This window comes from Rana temporaria, chromosome 6, assembly GCF_905171775.1.
Source record: "Rana temporaria chromosome 6, aRanTem1.1, whole genome shotgun sequence".
Lineage (NCBI taxonomy): Eukaryota > Metazoa > Chordata > Amphibia > Anura > Ranidae > Rana > Rana temporaria.
In genome coordinates, this window is record NC_053494.1 from 131,231,706 (window position 1) to 131,251,693 (window position 19,988).

General features: G+C 45.5%; 1 protein-coding gene across 6 annotated transcripts in view; it reads left to right on the forward strand.

Moving 5' to 3' along the window:
- Positions 1-19,988, forward strand: part of VPS8 (VPS8 subunit of CORVET complex) — a 296,490-nt gene that overhangs the window by 23,331 nt on the left and 253,171 nt on the right. For 2 of the 6 annotated variants that reach the window (XM_040357376.1, XM_040357379.1), the window contains exons 5-8: positions 12,491-12,584; positions 17,115-17,147; positions 19,240-19,294; positions 19,434-19,442. In XM_040357376.1, coding sequence (XP_040213310.1) covers positions 12,491-12,584; positions 17,115-17,147; positions 19,240-19,294; positions 19,434-19,442 — 191 coding nt within the window. The remainder of the gene's footprint in view (positions 1-12,490; positions 12,585-17,114; positions 17,148-19,239; positions 19,295-19,433; positions 19,443-19,988) is intronic. The other 4 variants (XM_040357377.1, XM_040357380.1, XM_040357378.1 and 1 more) reach the window with 2 other exon arrangements.

Sequence of the window (19,988 nt, forward strand, 5' to 3'; positions counted from 1 at the left end):
GAGGATTCTACTATAGAAGAACCTTTTTCAGCTTCTCACGCAGAAAAATTGTGGGTTCAGTCCTTAACGGATATGGTGCGGTCAGCCTTTAAAATGCCTTTGCCTCAGCCTCTGGCTTCCGCTGTTTCCTCATTGGGCTCCCTAAAAGCGCCCCAAGCCAACCTGGTGTTCCCGGTCCATCCTTTGTTAAAGGACCTGATATTTCAGGACTGGGTTAAGCCAGACAGGATTTTTTTGCCTCCTAAAAGGTTCGCAGTTATGTACCCTTTAGAGGAGGAGTTTTCAAAAAAATGGGCTGTCCCCACTGTTGACGCAGCCATATCATGTGTCAATAAAGCTTTAACGTGTCCAGTGGACAATATTCACATGTTCAAAGATCCTGTGGATAAAAGGCTTGAGACCTTACTGAAGGCATCCTTTGCCACAGCGGGGGCAGTGGTCCAGCCAGCTGTAGCTGCCATTGGCGTCTGCCAGGCTTTAAAAGACCAGGCCAAGCAGGCCCTAAAGGACCTCCCGGCTCAACAGGCTCAGGACTTGGCCGACCTACCTAGAGCTTTATGTTTCGCGGTAGACGCTATCAAGGATTCAATCCAACAGGCGTCCCGCCTATCCCTGTATTTGGTTCACATGAGAAGATTACTTTGGTTAAAGAACTGGTCTGCAGAAACCCCCTGCAAAAAGCTCCTTACAGGATTCTCCTTTCAAGGAGAGAGATTGTTTGGAGAAGATCTTGACAAATATATTCAAAAGATCTCTAGTGGTAAGAGCACCCTCTTGCCGGTTAAGAAAAGGTTCCGGGGTCCCTTTAAGCGTCCAACCTCTCCAGTTCCAGGGCCCTCATTCTCTAGGCAGTATCGACGGCCTCCTGGACGCGCAGCTGCAAACAGGCCACAAGGCCAACCTGCAGGGAACAAAAGACCGTGGAACCGTAAGCCGGTTAAGGCTGCCCCTAAGGCAGCCTTGTGAAGGGGCGCCCCCACTCTCTCGAGTGGGGGGAAGACTCCGGTTGTTCTCGGAGTTGTGGGGGGCCAAAGTTACCGACCAATGGGTTCTGTCCTCAGTGACTCAGGGGTACAAGCTGGAGTTTCGGGAGTTCCCCCCTCCTCACTTTCAAACGTCAAGACTTCCAGGCGACCCTCAAAAGCAGGCATCACTTCTGTCCGCCCTAGAGCGACTCCTATCTCAAGGAGTGATTATGGAAGTACCAGCAGGGGAGCAAGGACAAGGGTTTTACTCAAACCTCTTCATTGTCCCGAAGCCAAACGGCGACGTCAGGCCTATACTGGACCTAAAGTCATTAAACCGCTTTTTAAGAGTCCGGTCCTTTCGAATGGAGTCCATTCGTTCGGTGGTGGCCGCCCTCCAAGGAAGGGAGTTCTTGGCCTCCATCGATATAAAGGACGCATACCTGCACGTTCCGATATTCCCGGGTCATTACAAGTATCTGCGTTTTGCCCTAAACTATCGGCATTTTCAGTTCGTGGCTCTTCCGTTCGGACTAGCCACGGCCCCTCGGGTTTTTACGAAAATCCTGGCCCCCGTGTTAGCCATCCTAAGGGAACAGGGCATTCTGATCATGGCCTACTTAGACGATCTTCTGGTAGTCGACCACTCAGCGGCCGGCTTAAATCGGGCAGTGTTGCTAGCAGTAAACTGCCTAGAGTCCCTGGGTTGGGTTCTAAACCGGGACAAATCGGCCCTACAGCCCACAAGAAGGTTGGAGTATCTAGGTCTGATTTTAGATACAAGACGACAACGGATCTTCCTGCCCCAGTCCAGAGTGGACTCGATAAGGGAGTTAATCCACTTAGTCCTAAGCAGCACAAGGCCATCTATACGCCTCTGCATGCGCCTGTTGGGAAAGCTAGTGGCCACCTTCGAGGCAGTACCCTATGCCCAGATCCATTCTCGGAGGCTACAGAGAGCGATTCTCACGGCCTGGGACAAAAGACTCCAGGCCTTGGATCTTCCCATTTCCCTTCCCTATGCGGTAAGGCAGAGTCTGTGTTGGTGGCTAGTCACAAAAAATCTTCTGAAAGGAAGATCGTTCAGTCCCCCCTCATGGAGGATAGTAACCTCGGATGCCAGCCTATCAGGCTGGGGTGCAGTCCTAGACGATTTAACCCTACAGGGGAAATGGTCAAGGGCAGAATCAGCCCTACCCATAAATGTCTTAGAGATCCGAGCAGCTCGGTTGGCTCTTTTGGGCTGGACGGAGGTTCTGCAGGGCTCCCCAGTAAGGGTACAATCCGACAATGCCACTGCCGTAGCTTATATAAACCACCAGGGTGGCACCAGGAGTCAGGCAGCCCAGAGGGAGGTAGATCGGATCTTTTTATGGGCAGAAGCCCATGTCCCCTGCATCTCAGCTATCTTTATCCCCGGGGTGGACAATTGGCAAGCGGACTTTCTCAGCCGCCAACAGATGTCCCCAGGGGAGTGGTCCCTCCACCCCGAAGTGTTCCAGGACATTTGCCGGAAGTGGGGTACCCCGGAGGTGGACGTTATGGCGTCCAGATTCAATGCCAAAGTAGCAAAGTTTGTCTCCCGAACGAGGGATCCATTGGCCTGCGGCACGGATGCCTTGGTGTGCCCTTGGCATCAGTTTGCGCTAATCTATGCCTTCCCTCCAATACGGATGCTACCCCGTCTTCTTCACAGAATTCAAAGGGAACGCAAGCCAGCGATTCTAGTGGCCCCAGCGTGGCCCCGAAGACCTTGGTACTCCTTGATAAAAAGGATGACCGTAGAGGAGCCTTGGGTCCTCCCTCTACGTCCGGACCTCCTCTCACAAGGGCCATTCCACCACCCTGCCTTACAGGCCCTAAATTTAACGGCCTGGCGGCTGAGTCCCTGATTCTCAGAAACAGAGGCCTTTCAGGGCAGGTCGTTTCCACCCTTATAAACGCAAGAAAAACAGTTTCCAGGTTAATATACTATAGGGTGTGGAAGGCCTATATTACCTGGTGTGAAACCAGGAAATGGGATCCCCGCAAATATACCATTGGGAGAATCCTGGAGTTTTTACAGTTGGGAGTGGAAAAAGGTTTGGCGGTCGGCACAATCAAGGGGCAGGTGTCTGCCTTGTCGGTCTTCTTCCAGAGACCTTTGGCTGCCCATTCCTTAATGAAATCCTTTTTACAAGGTGTTATTCGGGTGAATCCCCCGATTAAAGCTCCCCTGTATCCTTGGGATCTAAATTTGGTTCTATCGGTCTTGCAAAGGCAGCCTTTTGAGCCCTTGTCCGCGATCCCTTTGGTCCTTTTGACTAGGAAACTAGTGTTTCTGGTGGCCATGGCATCCGCCAGAAGAGTGTCGGAGTTGGCAGCCTTGTCATGTAAGGCACCTTATTTATTAATGCATAAGGACAGGGTCGTTTTGCGGCCACTTCCGTCCTTCCTGCCTAAGGTGATATCGAATTTTCACCTTAATCAAGATGTGATTCTTCCATCATTTTTTCCAAAACCTTCTTCTAAGGAAGAGAGGTTACTACATTCCTTGGATGTAGTTAGAGCTGTAAAGATTTACTTGGAAGCTACAGCCCAGATTCGTAAGACGGACGTCTTATTCATTCTGCCGGAAGGGCCCAAGAAGGGCCAGGCAGCGTCTAAGGCCACTATTTCTAAGTGGATTAGGCAGACGATTATACAGGCCTATGGCCTGAAGGGGAAGAGTCCACCCTTGTCGGTTAAGGCTCATTCCACTAGAGCTATGAGTGCCTCTTGGGCAGCGTATCACCAGGTCTCTATGGCCCAGGTCTGCAGGGCAGCAACCTGGTCATCTGTCCACACATTTGCAAAATTTTATCAAATGGACGTTAGGAGGAACGCTGATTCAGCTTTTGGGCAGGCGGTACTACGGGCCGCAGTTTAATCTCCTCTTGTCCGGTGGCACCTCCTGTTTGTTTTTTTCTGGTTGTCTCCCTCCCCTCATGGAGCATTGCTTGGGGACATCCCATATGTAATGGCTATGCTGCTCTGTGTCCCGTGATGTACGATAAAGAAAAAGGGATTTTTAATAACAGCTTACCTGTAAAATCCTTTTCTTGTAGTACATCACGGGACACAGAGCTCCCACCCCTCTTATGGGAATTTTGGGATGCATATTGCTTGCTACAAAACTGAGGTACTCCCACTATGGGTGGGGGTTATATAGGGAGGGAACTTCCTGTCGGAGAGTGCCAGTGTCCATCACCTGAAGGTACACTATATAACCCATATGTAATGGCTATGCTGCTCTGTGTCCCGTGATGTACTACAAGAAAAGGATTTTACAGGTAAGCTGTTATTAAAAATCCCTTTTTTTCAAGTACTCGCCGATACCGAATACCGATACTTTTTTTTAATGTCACGTGACAATTTAAAAAATGGGCATGACAGGGGGCACTGATGGATGGCACTGACAGGGGGCACTGACGGGTGGAGGGCACTGACAGGGGTCGCTGACGGGTGGAGGGCACTGACAGGGGGCGCTGACGGGTGGATGGCACTAACAGGGGGCGCTGACGGGTGGATGGCGCTGACGGGTGGATGGCACTGACATGGGGCGCTGACGGGTGGATGGCACTGACAGGGGGCGCTGACGGGTGGATGGCACTGACAGGGGGCACTGACGGGTGGATGGCACTGACAGGGGGCACTGACGGGTTAATGGCACTGACGGATGGATGGCACTGACAGGGGGCACTGACGAGTGGATGGCACTGACAGGGGGACACTGACAGGGGGGCACTGAAGGGATGGATGACACTGACAAGGGGCACTGACGGATAGCACCTACAGGGGGGCACTGACTGACAGAGGGCACTGATGGGGGCACCGACGGGTGGATGCCACTGACAGGGGGCACTGATGGATGGATGGCACTGACTGATGGAGGGCACTACTGACCACTGCTCTGTCCACTACATACTGACCAATACTGACTTGTCTAAACTCCTCCAACCTCTCTCTCTGGCTGACAGTCTCACCTGCAGCTTGTGTGTTCCATCAGCCTGGAGGAGGTGAATCGAGGGTGTCCGGAGGAGAGGGGGAGCCTGGAGGATGGGAAGACAGCATATAGTCCGGAGGCTAGAAGGAGGCGGGACCAGCCCAGCCTTGATCGTGGATAGGCTAGCCTCGCCCCGCCGTGATCACGGATTGGCCAGCCCCGCCGTGATCATGGATTGGCCAGCCCCGCCGTGATCATGGATTGGCCAGCCCCGCCGTGATCATGGATTGGCCAGCCCCGCCGTGATCACGGATTGGCCAGCCCCGCCGTGATCACGGATTGCCCCGTGCGCCCCGGTACATGACCATTCACAGGAACATTAGGGGGGCGGATCCGGCAGTGACGCACACTGCCTGGTGTCCCCCTAAATGTATGCACCTGGCGCCGTACAATGGCTCCGCCCCCTCTCCATCCGCCAACTTCCGGGTATCGGGTCAGGCATCGGAGCATTTGTGCGAGTACAAGTACTTGCACAAATGCTTGGTATCGGTCCCGGTACTGATACTATTATCGGTATCGGCGCAGCCCTAATTATTACTAGTCAACCAACATTAGAATTTTTCTATAGCCTATGGGCCAAGCATTTGACCAGAAATTTACGATTGCGGCGTCGTACAGTTTAGCTACTCTGTCGAATCTTCTTTGAACATTCGACAGACACCTTAAGCCTTCAATGACAGATTCGACGTTTGTATGTATGTATGTTTTTCGATGCTTTGTCGAATCTTCGTCCATGTTGAATTGTCAAGTTAGTTCTAGCTGTTTTACTGCTCCTCTTTGGTTACAATCAGCCAATAACATTCATCATCATCATCATTATTTTTATTTATATTTTTATTTTACTTCCCCCCACCCAATTCCAGCAGCGATCTTTTCTCTCTATAATGTCGAATCTTTTCTCTCTATAATGTCGAATCTTTTCTCTCTATAATGTCGAATCTTTTCTCTCTATAATGTCGAATCTTTTCTCTCTATAATGTCGAATCTTTTCTCTCTATAATGTCGAATCTTTTCTCTCTATAATGTCGAATCTTTTCTCTCTATAATGTCGAATCTTTTCTCTCTATAATGTCGAATCTTTTCTCTCTATAATGTCGAATCTTTTCTCTCTATGTAGAATAATCTTGGACTAATGGAGTTAAGGTTAGGCACATTCGACCGACGAAAACGAAAATAAAGCATTTGTTTATGTCGGATCTTTCGGTTTTCGTATTCTGCACTTTCAGTTTCGTTTGTTAAAACAATAACGAAAATAGATGAAATTTGGACTAAAATGTATTTGGACGAAAACTAATGCACATGTCTTGCAAATGCCCCAAGGTATTTCTAACAATAAAATAAAAATGTTAACTAATGAGATATTTCTCACACACAGCATAGGCATACTTAAAATTACACTCCAAAACACATTCTGTTACTTACCATAAGTGTTGTGTTATTATGTGTGAGACTTTTTCACAACCTAACCACACAGAGTGGCCCATCATCCAAGGAGCACCTTCAGGCTTTTTAGGGGCATAAATTACGCATTTAACTTCCTGACTAATTATCAGTTGTTTTATAAACTTTTTCATTTTTTTTACACTTGTGATTGCTTTTACTGTCATGAGTATTGTATAAGCAATCATTTCTAACTGTTCGGCTATATAAGCCCTGTACAATGTGATCGCTGAGACCAGTTAGACCCCTTTTACACTGAGGGCGTTTTGCAGGTGCTATAGCGTTAAAAATAGCGCCTGCAATCCGCCCTTAAACAGCTGCTCTATTCACTCCAGTGTGAAAGCCTGGGGGCTTTCACACTGGAGCGGTGCGCTGGCAGGGCGTCAGGAGAAGTCACGACTCCTTATGCGCTCCTCCCCATTGAAATCAATGGGCAGCGCTGCTGTAGAGGTGCGTTGCCGGCGGTATTAACCCTTTCTCGGCCGCTAGCGGGGGTTAGAAGTGCCCCGCTAGTAGCTAAAATGTGCCGCAAATCCAACGTGTAAAATGGCGGCGTTTTACCACTGATGCTATGGGCGGCACCGGTGTGAAAGGGGTCTTGCAGAGATCACAGTAGTAAACAAGGGCATAATTAATAAAAACCCTTTTTTACTATTATTGTGATTGGTCTCAGCAATCACATTGTACAAGGCCAATCCCATTGGCCCTGTACCCCGATCTGTGATCCAGAAGACACAGAAATCACAGATTGGGCTAATGTGCACCTCTAAGGACGCTCACTAGACACACAAGCTGTAGCCGGAGTGGAAATAGTTAAAATATTCATCTAACCAAATGTCTGCAAAACAACTGAAGTTAATAAAGCGTCTTATCACATTAATAAATTAATTGCATCCAAAGTTAATATAATCAAAAATACCATTAGATGAAAAATTGTGCCCAGTGCTTCAAGTGCTATTAATTAAAGTGTCCAGTGCATAAAGCTATTTAACCCCTTTGCGACCGCACCCCGCAGATAAACTGTGGCAGGGCGGCCGCTCTGTGCTAGATCACCTACCTAGTACGTGATCTGACACTTACGTTTCTGGGGTATGCACATGCGCTGTCACCGATTGAACACAGCGGGAGCCAATCAACGGGTCCGCCGGACGTGATATCCGTTCGGACCCGCCGACCGCTGTTCTTACAATTTGTAAACAAGGCAGAGCACCCTTCTGTGAGAGGGAAAGGTGCTGAACCTGTGTTCCTGCTAAGGAACAGGAACACAGATTTTTACACTCCTCCAGTCAAAGCACCGCCACCCCCCACAGTTGGTGAATCACTGGTGACTACCAGGTGATATTTAAGCCTTTGATCGCCCCTAATGTTAACCCCTTCCCTGCCAGTGTCATTAGTACAGTAACGGTGCATATTTTTCAGCACTGATCACTGTAATAATGTCACAGGTTCCCAAAAAGTGTCAAAGGTGTCAGTTAGATGTCGGATTTGTTCACTGCAATATCGCAGCAGTATCCCAGTCCTGCTAATTCGCTGATTGCTGCCATTACTAGTAAATAAAAAAGAAATGGAGAAAAACATCCCATAGTTTGTAGACGCTATAAAATTTAAAAGAGAAGTATATTTTTGTTTTCATATTTATATATATATTATCCCAGTAAGGGATGGGGCATGGGACTGTACGAATGCAGTTGGATAGTTCTGAGACCACAGAAACCGTACACCAGAAACAGTTTACAGATAAAAAGATATATTTTAATCTTACATATTATATACATACAAAAATAGAATAAAATCAAATATTGTATTGAGTTTCACCAATAGTTCATTGTTGAGATATTATATACAGTAGGATGTCCAACATGTTTCGCCCATTCGGGCTTCCTCAGGGACGTATGTTTGTGTATATATAAAAGATCTCAATCTAAAGTAAGAAATACAAATGGTGAAGATATCTTGACTATTATATATAAATATTTACAAGACAAATTCATATAAGTTACTAAGGCATTTGAAATTTTACATGTGTATCTAATTTATTACAATGATAAAGACAACATATTAGCGATGAATCGCCGCTTTTTTACTGTTCCATGGTGGCACCCCTATTCATACAGGGAATTACAAACTTGTGTAGATAATTACCTCCTTGGTGATTCCTCTCACTGGCCACAGAAAGGGTGGACACTATAAAGCCCCAGAGGGTAAGCAGCCGGATCAAGGACAGAAAGCACGTGGTGCTAATCAATCCTATTTGGGAGTATAAGGATATTGGATTAATTATCAACAGTGTCATTAATAAAGCAAAAATTGGAAAATGAAAAATTAAATAAGAAAAAGTTAAAGAAAATATAGCATAAGAAAAAAACAATTATAAAGTATCTGTGCTAATGCAAAGATCTAATGAGGATTTGGATAATCAGTTAGTGAATCTATGTTACTACCAGGGCTTTTTTTCAGCTGGAACTTGGTGGAACCTCCAGCCCAGGCCCTCTGCTCCCTGCTCACCACATAATCAGGACCTCTTTGTTTTCAAGTGACAGCTTGGCTCCCTCAGATCTAATCTCCTGAGTAGCTCCCACTGAGTGCAGGATGGGGAGAAGGGGGATGCAGGTGCCCGGAGTGTGTGCAGGGCATGGTTGAGTTCCTGCACCTATTCTCTGAGAAGAAAAGCCCTGGTTACTACCCATGAATGCGTCTGTATGACATCCAGATTAATCAATCAGGGGCATACGCCACCTTGATAACTTATGATAAGTGCAGTTAATAATATATGATATATATCACATATTTGGATGTCCATAGTTAATAACTATGGGTATCATCAAATGGATACGGTAAATACTGTAGTCAATAAATAAATTAGAAGGAAATGATAAATATAAAGGACATATTCAACATTATATTTATAGTAAAATTGTGTTAGTATACATAGAAGACTATGTGAAAAATGTAAAGTATAGTAATAAAAAAGAAAATGAGAAAAGAAAGATGAAGGGTTTTTTATAGGGAGAAAGGAAAATATTTGCATACTTAATTGAACTCACATTTGTTGCTTCAATTAGAGGTATGCAGGTTCTATAGGAAGTCAAAAAATGTCTTGGCAGACAATATACTAATTATGCAGAGCGGCTGCTGGCTGATGCTGTGTGAAATAATCATATAAATATGTAAGCATAAAGCAAGGGAAAAATGGCAATGTCTGCAATACATGGAAAAAGATTGCAAGGAGAAAAAATACCTTTAAAATGTTCACTTGTAGAGCATTCATTGAAAAGGGTAAGACAGATCAGCCTTTGCGATGGAAATAGCCGACGCTAATCAGAAGACTGACAACCAGGAAAAAAGAAAAGGAACGAATTTTGGTGCCAGTAACAAAATAATAATAAAGGCCAGATGGTTAAAGAACAGAAATTAATTACCTGTCTTGCGATTATGGAGCGTTTGGGCTGCCTAGTGGCCTGAGCGGTGTGTGTGTGCTGAATGGAGCCTTATATAATCCCAGTGTGCTCTGACGTAGCACACGTCAGAGCGCAGTAGTGGGCGGAATGTGTGTGTCAAAGGGGGTGTGTGCCACACCTCCAATGAACGCAGCGTTGATGGCCCAGCAGAGTGAAGTGACGGGGATGTGAGGCACGCCCCGTAGGTGGGGCTGTGAGCACAGGGAATCCCTGCGTAAGTTGTTATGTCTCGCTGCGAAGAGCACATAGAGCGGGTGACCACAGCATCACAGCCTCCGCCATGGTTCAGGGCTGTATGCACCTGGTGGTCATCCCTGGGCGCCCACTAAAGGATATGGCCAGCATCTTTGATACGTGCATATCGTCCTGGTCCGGCTGCTAGGGGAAAAATAGTGACATATGGGGATAGAGATGATCCACCTGGAAGTGTGGCCGTGAAGAGAGTCAGTAAAGGGCGATGGCAGCATAAAACCTACACGAGGAAAGGGTGTCAGCATGGAAACAGTATTCATCAAAAAAAAAATGTATGTACATATAGACATTGTATGTATGTTGTACATATTAAATGAACAACAATGACATTGCATTATTTAAATAGAAAAAGGAAAGGACCGTGGCCATAGGACCAAAGATCATCATGATTACATTCCGGCAGCAATACACTTTACAACCTTGATCTTAAAGAGATATCGCCTTCTACACATTGGATATAAACCATGTGATTGTGGCGCTCTTTAACAGTAAAAGATGAAAGGAATAATATTGTTATTTAATGCTAACAAAGGAAAATACTGCAAATGGGTCCATATAGTCGCCTAACATGGCCATCGAGTGCCATGTATGCGAATGATGGAAATTACATATGCATGTAACTAAGAATATGGAAACAAAGCATTGCGGTCAGCACTGTCACAAACAGTGCCGCCACATTGCATAAGGGGCACAGAGTGGAATATTGCACAAGGGTGGGGCGTGGCATGGTGGGTGGACATAGATGGAAAAGGGGGAGGTGATAAGGGACATAGTCAAACAGAGTACTGGCATGGTTACAGGAACGGTTTAAAACTTATGCCCTCGTTGAGGCCCGGTTGTATTGTGGCCTTCAAAGAGTATATCCAACGAGATTCAATTTGTAGTAAACGTTTATCCACCTCCCCACCTCTTTCATTTGGTGCTATGTGGGCAAGGGCGTAAAAGCCCATCATCTTTGCATCATGTGCGTGAAAGAGGCCCATGTGTCTACTGATGGGAGTCTCAAAAAGTTTCTTTTTCACGGCTAGTATATGATCCTTGATCCGGCTGCTTACCCTCTGGGGCTTTATAGTGTCCACCCTTTCTGTGGCCAGTGAGAGGAATCACCAAGGAGGTAATTATCTACACAAGTTTGTAATTCCCTGTATGAATAGGGGTGCCACCATGGAACAGTAAAAAAGCGGCGATTCATCGCTAATATGTTGTCTTTATCATTGTAATAAATTAGATACACATGTACAATTTCAAATGCCTTAGTAACTTATATGAATTTGTCTTGTAAATATTTATATATAATAGTCAAGATATCTTCACCATTTGTATTTCTTACTTTAGATTGAGATCTTTTATATATACACAAACATACGTCCCTGAGGAAGCCCGAATGGGCGAAACATGTTGGACATCCTACTGTATATAATATCTCAACAATGAACTATTGGTGAAACTCAATACAATATTTGATTTTATTCTATTTTTGTATGTATATAATATGTAAGATTAAAATATATCTTTTTATCTGTAAACTGTTTCTGGTGTACGGTTTCTGTGGTCTCAGAACTATCCAACTGCATTCGTACAGTCCCATGCTCCATCCCTTACTGGGATAATATATATATCCTTATTTTTAGGGACGGTAATGCTTTTGGCTACCCATTATAATACTTTTTGTGCACACTCTATGCTTTATTAAATTTTCTTTTTCATATTTATACTTGCCTAGGTGGATGCAGCATCAGACCGATGCATCTGTCCCCCGGCATCTCTGCACTGAGAACCGAGCCACCGAACACCGCTCGTTTCTGCTCCTCCACGTTCATTGGAGCGCTAAGCTGTGGAGGGGCTGGGAGTGGCCATCTCAGCAGCTCAGTCAAGGCAGCTGACGGATCCGGACTTCCTAAGTCAGAATGACAGGGTGCCTCGACTATATGCAGTGACGTCAGACTGCTCTCCGCTGAAAACGGGTCACAGGAGTGCAAATTTAATTGCACTCCTGTGACCCATAGGAGAAGCCCAGCCTAAAAAGCTCAGACTGGACTTCTCCTTTAAGTTATGAGTGGAAATGGTGGGCTTAGTCAGGCCATGGATTCTTATGTCTTGGAAACTCCAGCATTGAATTTCTCTTCTATCTTTCCATCCATCTTTGTGTGTTCCAGCACCCCTACTGCTATCTCCATAATACTGAATGAACACAAAACCTGAAAGGCAAAAGGGGACCTAGGAACACTGGCAGACTTGTACTATATCTTTCTTATTAGTGAATTGCTGTATGACTCGGTGCTGTTTTTGTAGTAAAAAATTCTGTTGCAGCTTATGTTGATTGAAGAATGCTCTTTGTTTTATCTTATCAGAAAGAAGAAGCTACCAGATGCTTTTTCCCGCCATGGAGCTGTGCTGCGCCATATGCTGCTCAAAGGCGTCTCTGCTCAGATCGTGTCTGCTGCAGTAAGTCATAATAGTGCTTGGGTATATAACATGTAGATGAATTGGAAGTTTCCCTGTGTATTACAAATACAAGGACGTTTTTTAAAGGCCTTCAAGAACCACAGATGTATTGGGGCTCATGCACACTGGCATACTAAAATGCTGGTATCTATTGCAAAGATCCTGCATAAAAAAAACACTTGTAATTAGGGTTGTCCCGATACCACTTTTTTAGGACCGAGTACAAGTACCGATACTTTTTTTCAAGTACTCGCCGATACCGAATACCGATACTTTTTTTTAAATGTGTCCCCAAATGCAGCCATGTCCCCCCACAAATGCAGCCATGTCCCCCCACATATGCAGCCATGTCCCCCACATATGCAGCCATGCCCCCCCACATATGCAGCAATGTCCCCCATATATGCAGCCATGTCCCCCCACATATGCAGCCATGTCCCCCCACATATGCAGCCATGTCCCCCCACATATGCAGTCATGTCCCCCCACATATGCAGCCATGACCCCCTTTATGCAGCCATGTCCCCTCTATATGCAGCCATGTCCCCCTATATGCAGCCATGTCCCCCCTATATGCAGCCATGTCCCCCCTATATGCAGCCATGTCCCCCCTATATCCAGCCATGTCCCCCCTATATGCAGCCATGTCCCCCCATACCTAGATGCCGCCGCCGCATGGGTTAAACAGCGTGCGGAGAACATCACAGCTTTCATTTGAATAGCTGTAGTATTCCCCGCTGTGCCGCGTATAGACACCCCCCCTTGCTCGGGATTGGACAGATCCCGAGCAAGGGGGAGTGTCTATACGCGGCACGGCGGGAAATACTACAGCTATTCAAATGAAAGCTGTGATATTCCCCGCACGCTGTTTAACCCATGCAGGGGCGGCGTTGCGGTATGCGACGGGGTCGGCGGCGGCATTCGTTGCGGCAGGGTGGTGGGTGGGTGGTGCAAGTATTCTATTTAGGTATCGGGGGTATTTGCGGGAGTACAAGTACTCCCGCAAATACTCGGTATCGGTCCCGATACCGATACTGGTATCGGTATCGGGACAACCCTACTTGTAATGGTCTATGAAGTTCTGTTTAGTGTATACAATATTGCCGTATTCAGCTCTATAAAAAGTAATACAGTATGTTGTAGACATTTAAACACAGTGGGCCAGATTCACGTAGCGCAGCGGATCTATAGATCCGCTCGTTCTACGTGAATTAAGATCCGCTCCCGCAAGTTTAGGAGGCAAGTGGCTAATTCACAAACAACTTACCTCCAAACTTGCGACGGTGGATCCTAAATCCCCCGGCGGAATTCAAATTCCGCGGCTAGGGGAGTGTACTATTTAAATCAGGCGCGTTCCCGCGCGATTTAAATGCGCAGGCGCCGTCCGGGGAATTTCCCGGCGTGCATTGCTCCCACTGACGTCACTAGGACGTCAGTGGTTGCGACGTGAGCGGGACTTGCGACGCGCGTGTTTGTGAATCGGCGTACGCAAACGACTTAGGAAAATTCAAATTCGACGCGGGAACGCCGGCTATACTTAACATTGGCTGCGCCTGATAAAAGAAGGGGTAAGTATACGACGGAAAACCGTTACGGAAACGACGTAAGAACACTGCGACGGGTCCGCATACGTTCGTGAATTTGCGTATCTCGCCATTTTTAAATTGAAAAAAAGATCCGACAGTGTAACACATTGTAACACTGTCGGATCTAGCCCTATCTATGCGTATCTGATTCTATGAATCAGGCGCATAGATAGGACCAGTTTACGTCAGAGATACAATGGTGTATCTGTAGATACACCGTCGTATCTCTTTGTGAATCTGGCCCAGTGTTTTTAACGCCAGTGTGCATGAACCCTAACGCGCTGAAAAATACATTAACCAGTCAAATCTAGGCCATATGTTAGGATAGTCTTAAGGATGTCAAAAACATGCTGTGTGCGTGTTTACCGAGTGGTTTGATTGGCCTGTGATTTTTATTGTAACTTGATATACCTTCTGCATAAAAATATTGCATTAAATGGCTACATTTATAGGCTCTAAGGAAATAGATCTGATCTACAGTATGTTTGATCTTAAAATGATTTGTAAGGCTTAGAGCCGGTTCACACTTAGGCGGCACGACTTCAGAGGCGACCTGCAAAATGACCTCTGTATAGAAGTCAATGCAGGTCGCTCCGAGCCGCCCCGGAAGTCGTACAAGAACCTTTTTCTAAGTCGGAGCGACTTGCGTCGCTCCTATTAGAACGGTTCTATTGCATTGAATGGGACGCGACTCATCAGGCAGCTGAGCCGCCTGACGAGTCGCCCCAGTGTGAATTGTCTCTCAGTTTTTTCTTTTTTTTAAAATAACAAACATGTCATACCTAACTTCACTGTGCAGTTCGTTTTGCACAGATGGCCTCGATCCTCGATTTCTGTGATCCCCGGAAGCGCTAGCAGCTTCTCCCTGCATCATATAACCCCCTAGAAGAAGCGCTCTCCCGGGGGGGTTACCTTGCGGTGCACTCCCAAGTCCAGCATTTGGCGTCCATGCAAACCGAATGTAGTACTTGGCCCCGCCCCCGACACCTGCGTCATTGGAGCCAATGTCTACGCTACTATCAATCTATCCAATCCATTTTCTATGTGTCAGTAATAGTGAAATGCAGAAAATACCACTAGACTACATACTTGCAGCCATATCCCTCCAACCACCATGAATTTATCCTTTGGGCGGTGTGGGGGAGAGAGGTATAGCTGTCGAGCGCCTGTATTTACATACTGTGGGGCGTTAGGTTTCCCAGGCGAACCGGAAGTAGCGGGTGGAACGCATATACACCCGCACTTCCGCTTTCGCAGCAAGAATATGCGCTGCGCTGGGTGCGCATAAGCGGAAGTGACGTTCCGGCCCATCTAGTAGTGAGGGCTGGAACGCATTCACTTCCTGGTGTAACCATGGCGTGCGTTTCATCGCACGCCTATGGTGAAAGAGGGGCTGGTGATGGAATACCTCTGGTCTTTGACCCACTGAGCTAGAAGAGGAGCCGCGGCTGCCTGTTAAGGAGATGTTGTGTGGGCATCAATCTCACTCACTGGTCTGCTTTTTGACTCTGGATTTTGCTGTTTGGGAAAGCGCATGTGTGAGCTTTTATGTCTTTTTATATATTGATCTACATATCTATTATATTAATGCTCACATAGCGAATAGGACTGGCCCTTGAAACATATCTACACCTATTTCCTTTTGGTGGGGGGATTCTCTGGCCACACCCCTTAGGACAGGAATGGCTGAGGGGTTAATGGGTGGGTCTGGCCGATTGAGCATCTCCGCACATGCTGGGCATCTCCGCACATGCTCATTTGTGTGTATGTATGTGTATATATATTCGAGAGCTTCTTGTATGAGGGAGCAACTACTGCCATAAGCCATAAATGTTGGTCTGATGCCATCTTATCCGTGCTGTCACCGTGTCCGTTAGGCGATACTGTGTACCAGTTCCATTGTCTGATAAGCGCTGTCTTTAACTCCCTTTGTAAGTATGACTAGTGTTTTATTTATTTAATAAAATCCCTCTAAGTGGTAATGCACTAGGTCGGTGCGCCTTCTTTTTTTCTTTTCTTTTCTTTTTGTTTTTTCTTTTCTTTTGTAGCATGTGCAGTAAGACACATCTAGTGGTCTCATGAGTTCCCCTTGTTCTTTGCAAGCCATATATTAAGTTCTGCACACACAGTCTTCTGTGACGTGATATGTCAAGTGACGGTAGCAGGCCTTGAGGGAAGGAGAGTAGGGAAATTAAGGCCACAGATAAAATACATACTGTATAGGAGAGCTGTATTGCCTGCCAAAGGATTTGTATCTCTGTTCATCCAGTTTTGAAATGTACACAGTTTTGGCACAAAGTACAGACCTGTCTGGCAGGACAGCACATCTGATTGTCCTTTTGCTGCAGTTCAGTAACAGTTACAGGTCTTGTACCTCCCTAGCCTGTGCATTGACAGTGAAAGGAGAAGCTCATTGTCGCTCTGCTCTCTTCTCCTCTTCTTCTATATCTATTGGTAGCACATAAGCAGTACAGCACAACAGTTTGGCTACTTGTGCTGCTTTTCCCTTCCCCCTAGACCAGGGATCTTCAAACTATGGCCCTCCAGCTGTTGCAGAACTACACATCCCATGAGGCATTGCAAGACTCTGACATTCATTGACATGACTAGGCATGATGGGAATTGTAGTTCCTGAACAACTGGAGGGCCATAGTTTGAGGACCCCTGCCCTAGACTGACCTCCCCTGTAAAGGGGCTGCAGGTTGATACCAAGTCAAATGTATATATTGCAGTTCTTGTAATTCAAATAAATAAATGTCATGGTTGTAATAATTTAAAGCCACATTAATGTACCTATTATTATATACCTGCCTAGAGTTCAGCTGTAAAATATAACCCCAACCATCGTATTTATTAAGCCTATGTGCACAGGACGCTGCAGAACATCAACCAGTGGAAAGAAGTTCACATTCAATATTTCTAATTTGTTATTCTCTTATTTCAGGATAAAGTAGATGCTGGCCTTCCCACAGCTATAGTGAGTATTGTTTTATTTTTTTTCCCCAGACCCTTGACCTTTGGTATACCATGTAATGCATCTAACACGCTGTTTATTGCTCTTTCATGTCACAGCTTTCTAGTAATCTCTAATGAGCAGTTGTAAAACACTGAGTAAAAATCAGCTTTAATTTTAGAAGTTTGATGTACAAGAAGTGTTCCCATATGCAATGGCATTCCTCCTTTTGCAGTTGGCTGAACTTTTTTTATTATTGCGTGACAGCTCACTGTCATAGAAAAGCACAATGAACTGTTATATAATAGAAAGAAAAGTAATTCCAGCAAGTTGGGAAAGGAGGATCTTTATCTTTGTAGACTTCTAAAAGTTAAAGATAATTTTTACTTATAATTCCTCAACTACTATCTGGGGATCTCTAGAAAGCTGTGCAATGAAAACATTAGCAAAAAAGAGCTTATTGTTAGATGGAATTGTACAAGAAATAGTAAGGGTCATTGCAAGGTGACCACGGACATTGCACAACATTTTTACCAAACTGGAGATAAATGTAATGGATTGTTTATTCTACTAGATGTTGGTTAATTATAATGAGATTGTTCAGATTTGTATTCTCAGATATTCATTGTTCATGTTTGGGCTACACAGACAAGTACATTAATTTGCTACTGAGAGACTGCTTGTTGTGGGCATTGTCCTTTTGGCAGTCTATTAATTTAGTTTGCTGCAAATAAAATGACAACCAACAAGTAAATTTCTCAGTATCCGAGATCAAATCCATTGTATACCCTTATGGACCGTACACACGACTGAACATGTCTGCTGAAACTGGTCCGTGGACCAGTTTCAGCAGACATGTTCGGTCGTGTGTAGGCCCGAGCGGACAGGATTCCAGCATACATTTGCCCGCCGGGCCTTTTTCCAGCGGGCAAATATTTCTGGACTTGTTTTAAAACAGCCCGCTGAAATCCTGCCCGCTCGGACATGTTCGGTCGTCTGTACAGACCTACCGTACATGTCCGAGCGCCCGCCATCCCTCGCATGCGTCGAATGACTTTGACGCATGCGTGGAAGCATTGAACTGGCAGGGCCGCCCACGTCGCCGCGACGGCGCGGACACGCCCCGCGTATTGTTTACGCGCGGATTTCTGTATGATGGTGAGTACAGCCACCATACAGAAATCCCCGGGCAGACATGTACGGTGAAAACGGTCCGGTGGACCGGTTTCATCGTACATGTATGCTCGTCTGTACGCGGCCTTAGATTTACATTTTGAAGAATGCCATTAACTGCTTGCGGACCGCCCACCGTAGATATACTGCGGCAGGGCAGACGCTCTGCACCGGATCATGTACCTAGTATGTGATTCATGCGTAGTGGTAGAGACCGCCCCCGCTGTGCTGTGATTTGCTGAAGCACCGGCCAATCGGGGGCCGGCAGCACACAACCATCGGCTCCAGACATTAGACAGGTAGGTAAACAAAATACGGGGCTCTTTTTTGACAGCAGCAATGTGCTGTGTTTTATTTCCTGGAAAGCAGGAAAGAAAAAAACGGCACGTTGCTTAGGAAAAACAGCACACACAGTACACAGTAACATATGTTGTCCACACATTTAAGCCCTTGATCGCCCTAGATGTTAACGCCTTCCCTGCCAGTGTCATTAGTACAGTGACAGTGCATATTTTTAGCACTGATCACTGTATTGTTTGTTGTCACTGGCTCCCAAAAATGTGTCAGCTAGGTGTCCGATTTGGGACTTTTCTTTACCACAAATATGTAGCAGAATACATTTTGGCCTAAATTGATGAACAAATGTGATTTCTTTTTACATTTTTTTTTTTAATTGGATGTGTTTTATAGCGAATTTCAAAATTGTTTATAGCGAAAAAAATAAAACAAGCAAAGATGATCAAATACCACCAAAAGAAAGCTCTATTTGTGGGAAAAAAAGGTCATAAACTTTATTTGGTTACAGTGTCTCACAACTGTGAAATTGACAGTTAAAGTAATGCAGTTCCAATGTCGCAAAAAAATGGACTGGTCCCGAAGAGGGGTAAACCTTCCAGAGCTAAAGTGGCTAAAGCTTAACGATTCTTTTTCTGTGCGTCTCTAGGCTGTCTCTAATCTAATTGCAGTGGGAACTTCTCACGGTCTGGCTCTTATATTTGGTAAGTTGATCCTTTTGTTTCAATATCATAAGTTTAAAATTGTTGTCAAATTGCAGTTTCACTCAAAAAATTCTTCTTCTTTGGTTGTAGTAATATTTAACTTTCTCTCTGTCCCTTTCCCTCACCTTGTGCAACGGAGAAGGCAAAGGTATGGGAATGTGCTGCATGCAGTTCTGAGAAATGTTGGACATGTTAGATGCATCCTTTGTGTTGAAGTAAAATCCTGTTGCTTTAAAGATATTTGTATTGATCACAATATTGGGGCCGCTGTCTTAGACTTGCTTCTAAGGACACCATACTAGTTTTTAAATGGGGGGAAAAAAAGTAATTTTTCACTCAGTGTGATACCCTACAGTATCTCACAAAAGTGAGTACACTCCTCACATTGTTGTAAATATTTTATTATATCTTTTCATGTGACAACACTAAATAAATTACACTTTGCTACAATGTAAAGTAGTAAGTTGATGTCCCCTCAAAATACCTCAACACACAGCCATTAATGTCTAAACCGATGGCAACAAAAGTGAGTACACCCCTAAGTGAAAATGTCCAAATCGGGCCCAAAGTGTCAATATTTTGTGTGGCCACCATTATTTTCCAGCACTGCCTTAACCCTGGAGTTCACCAGAGCTTCACAGGCTGCCACTGGAGTCCTCTTCCACTCCTCCATGATGACATCACGGAGCTGGTG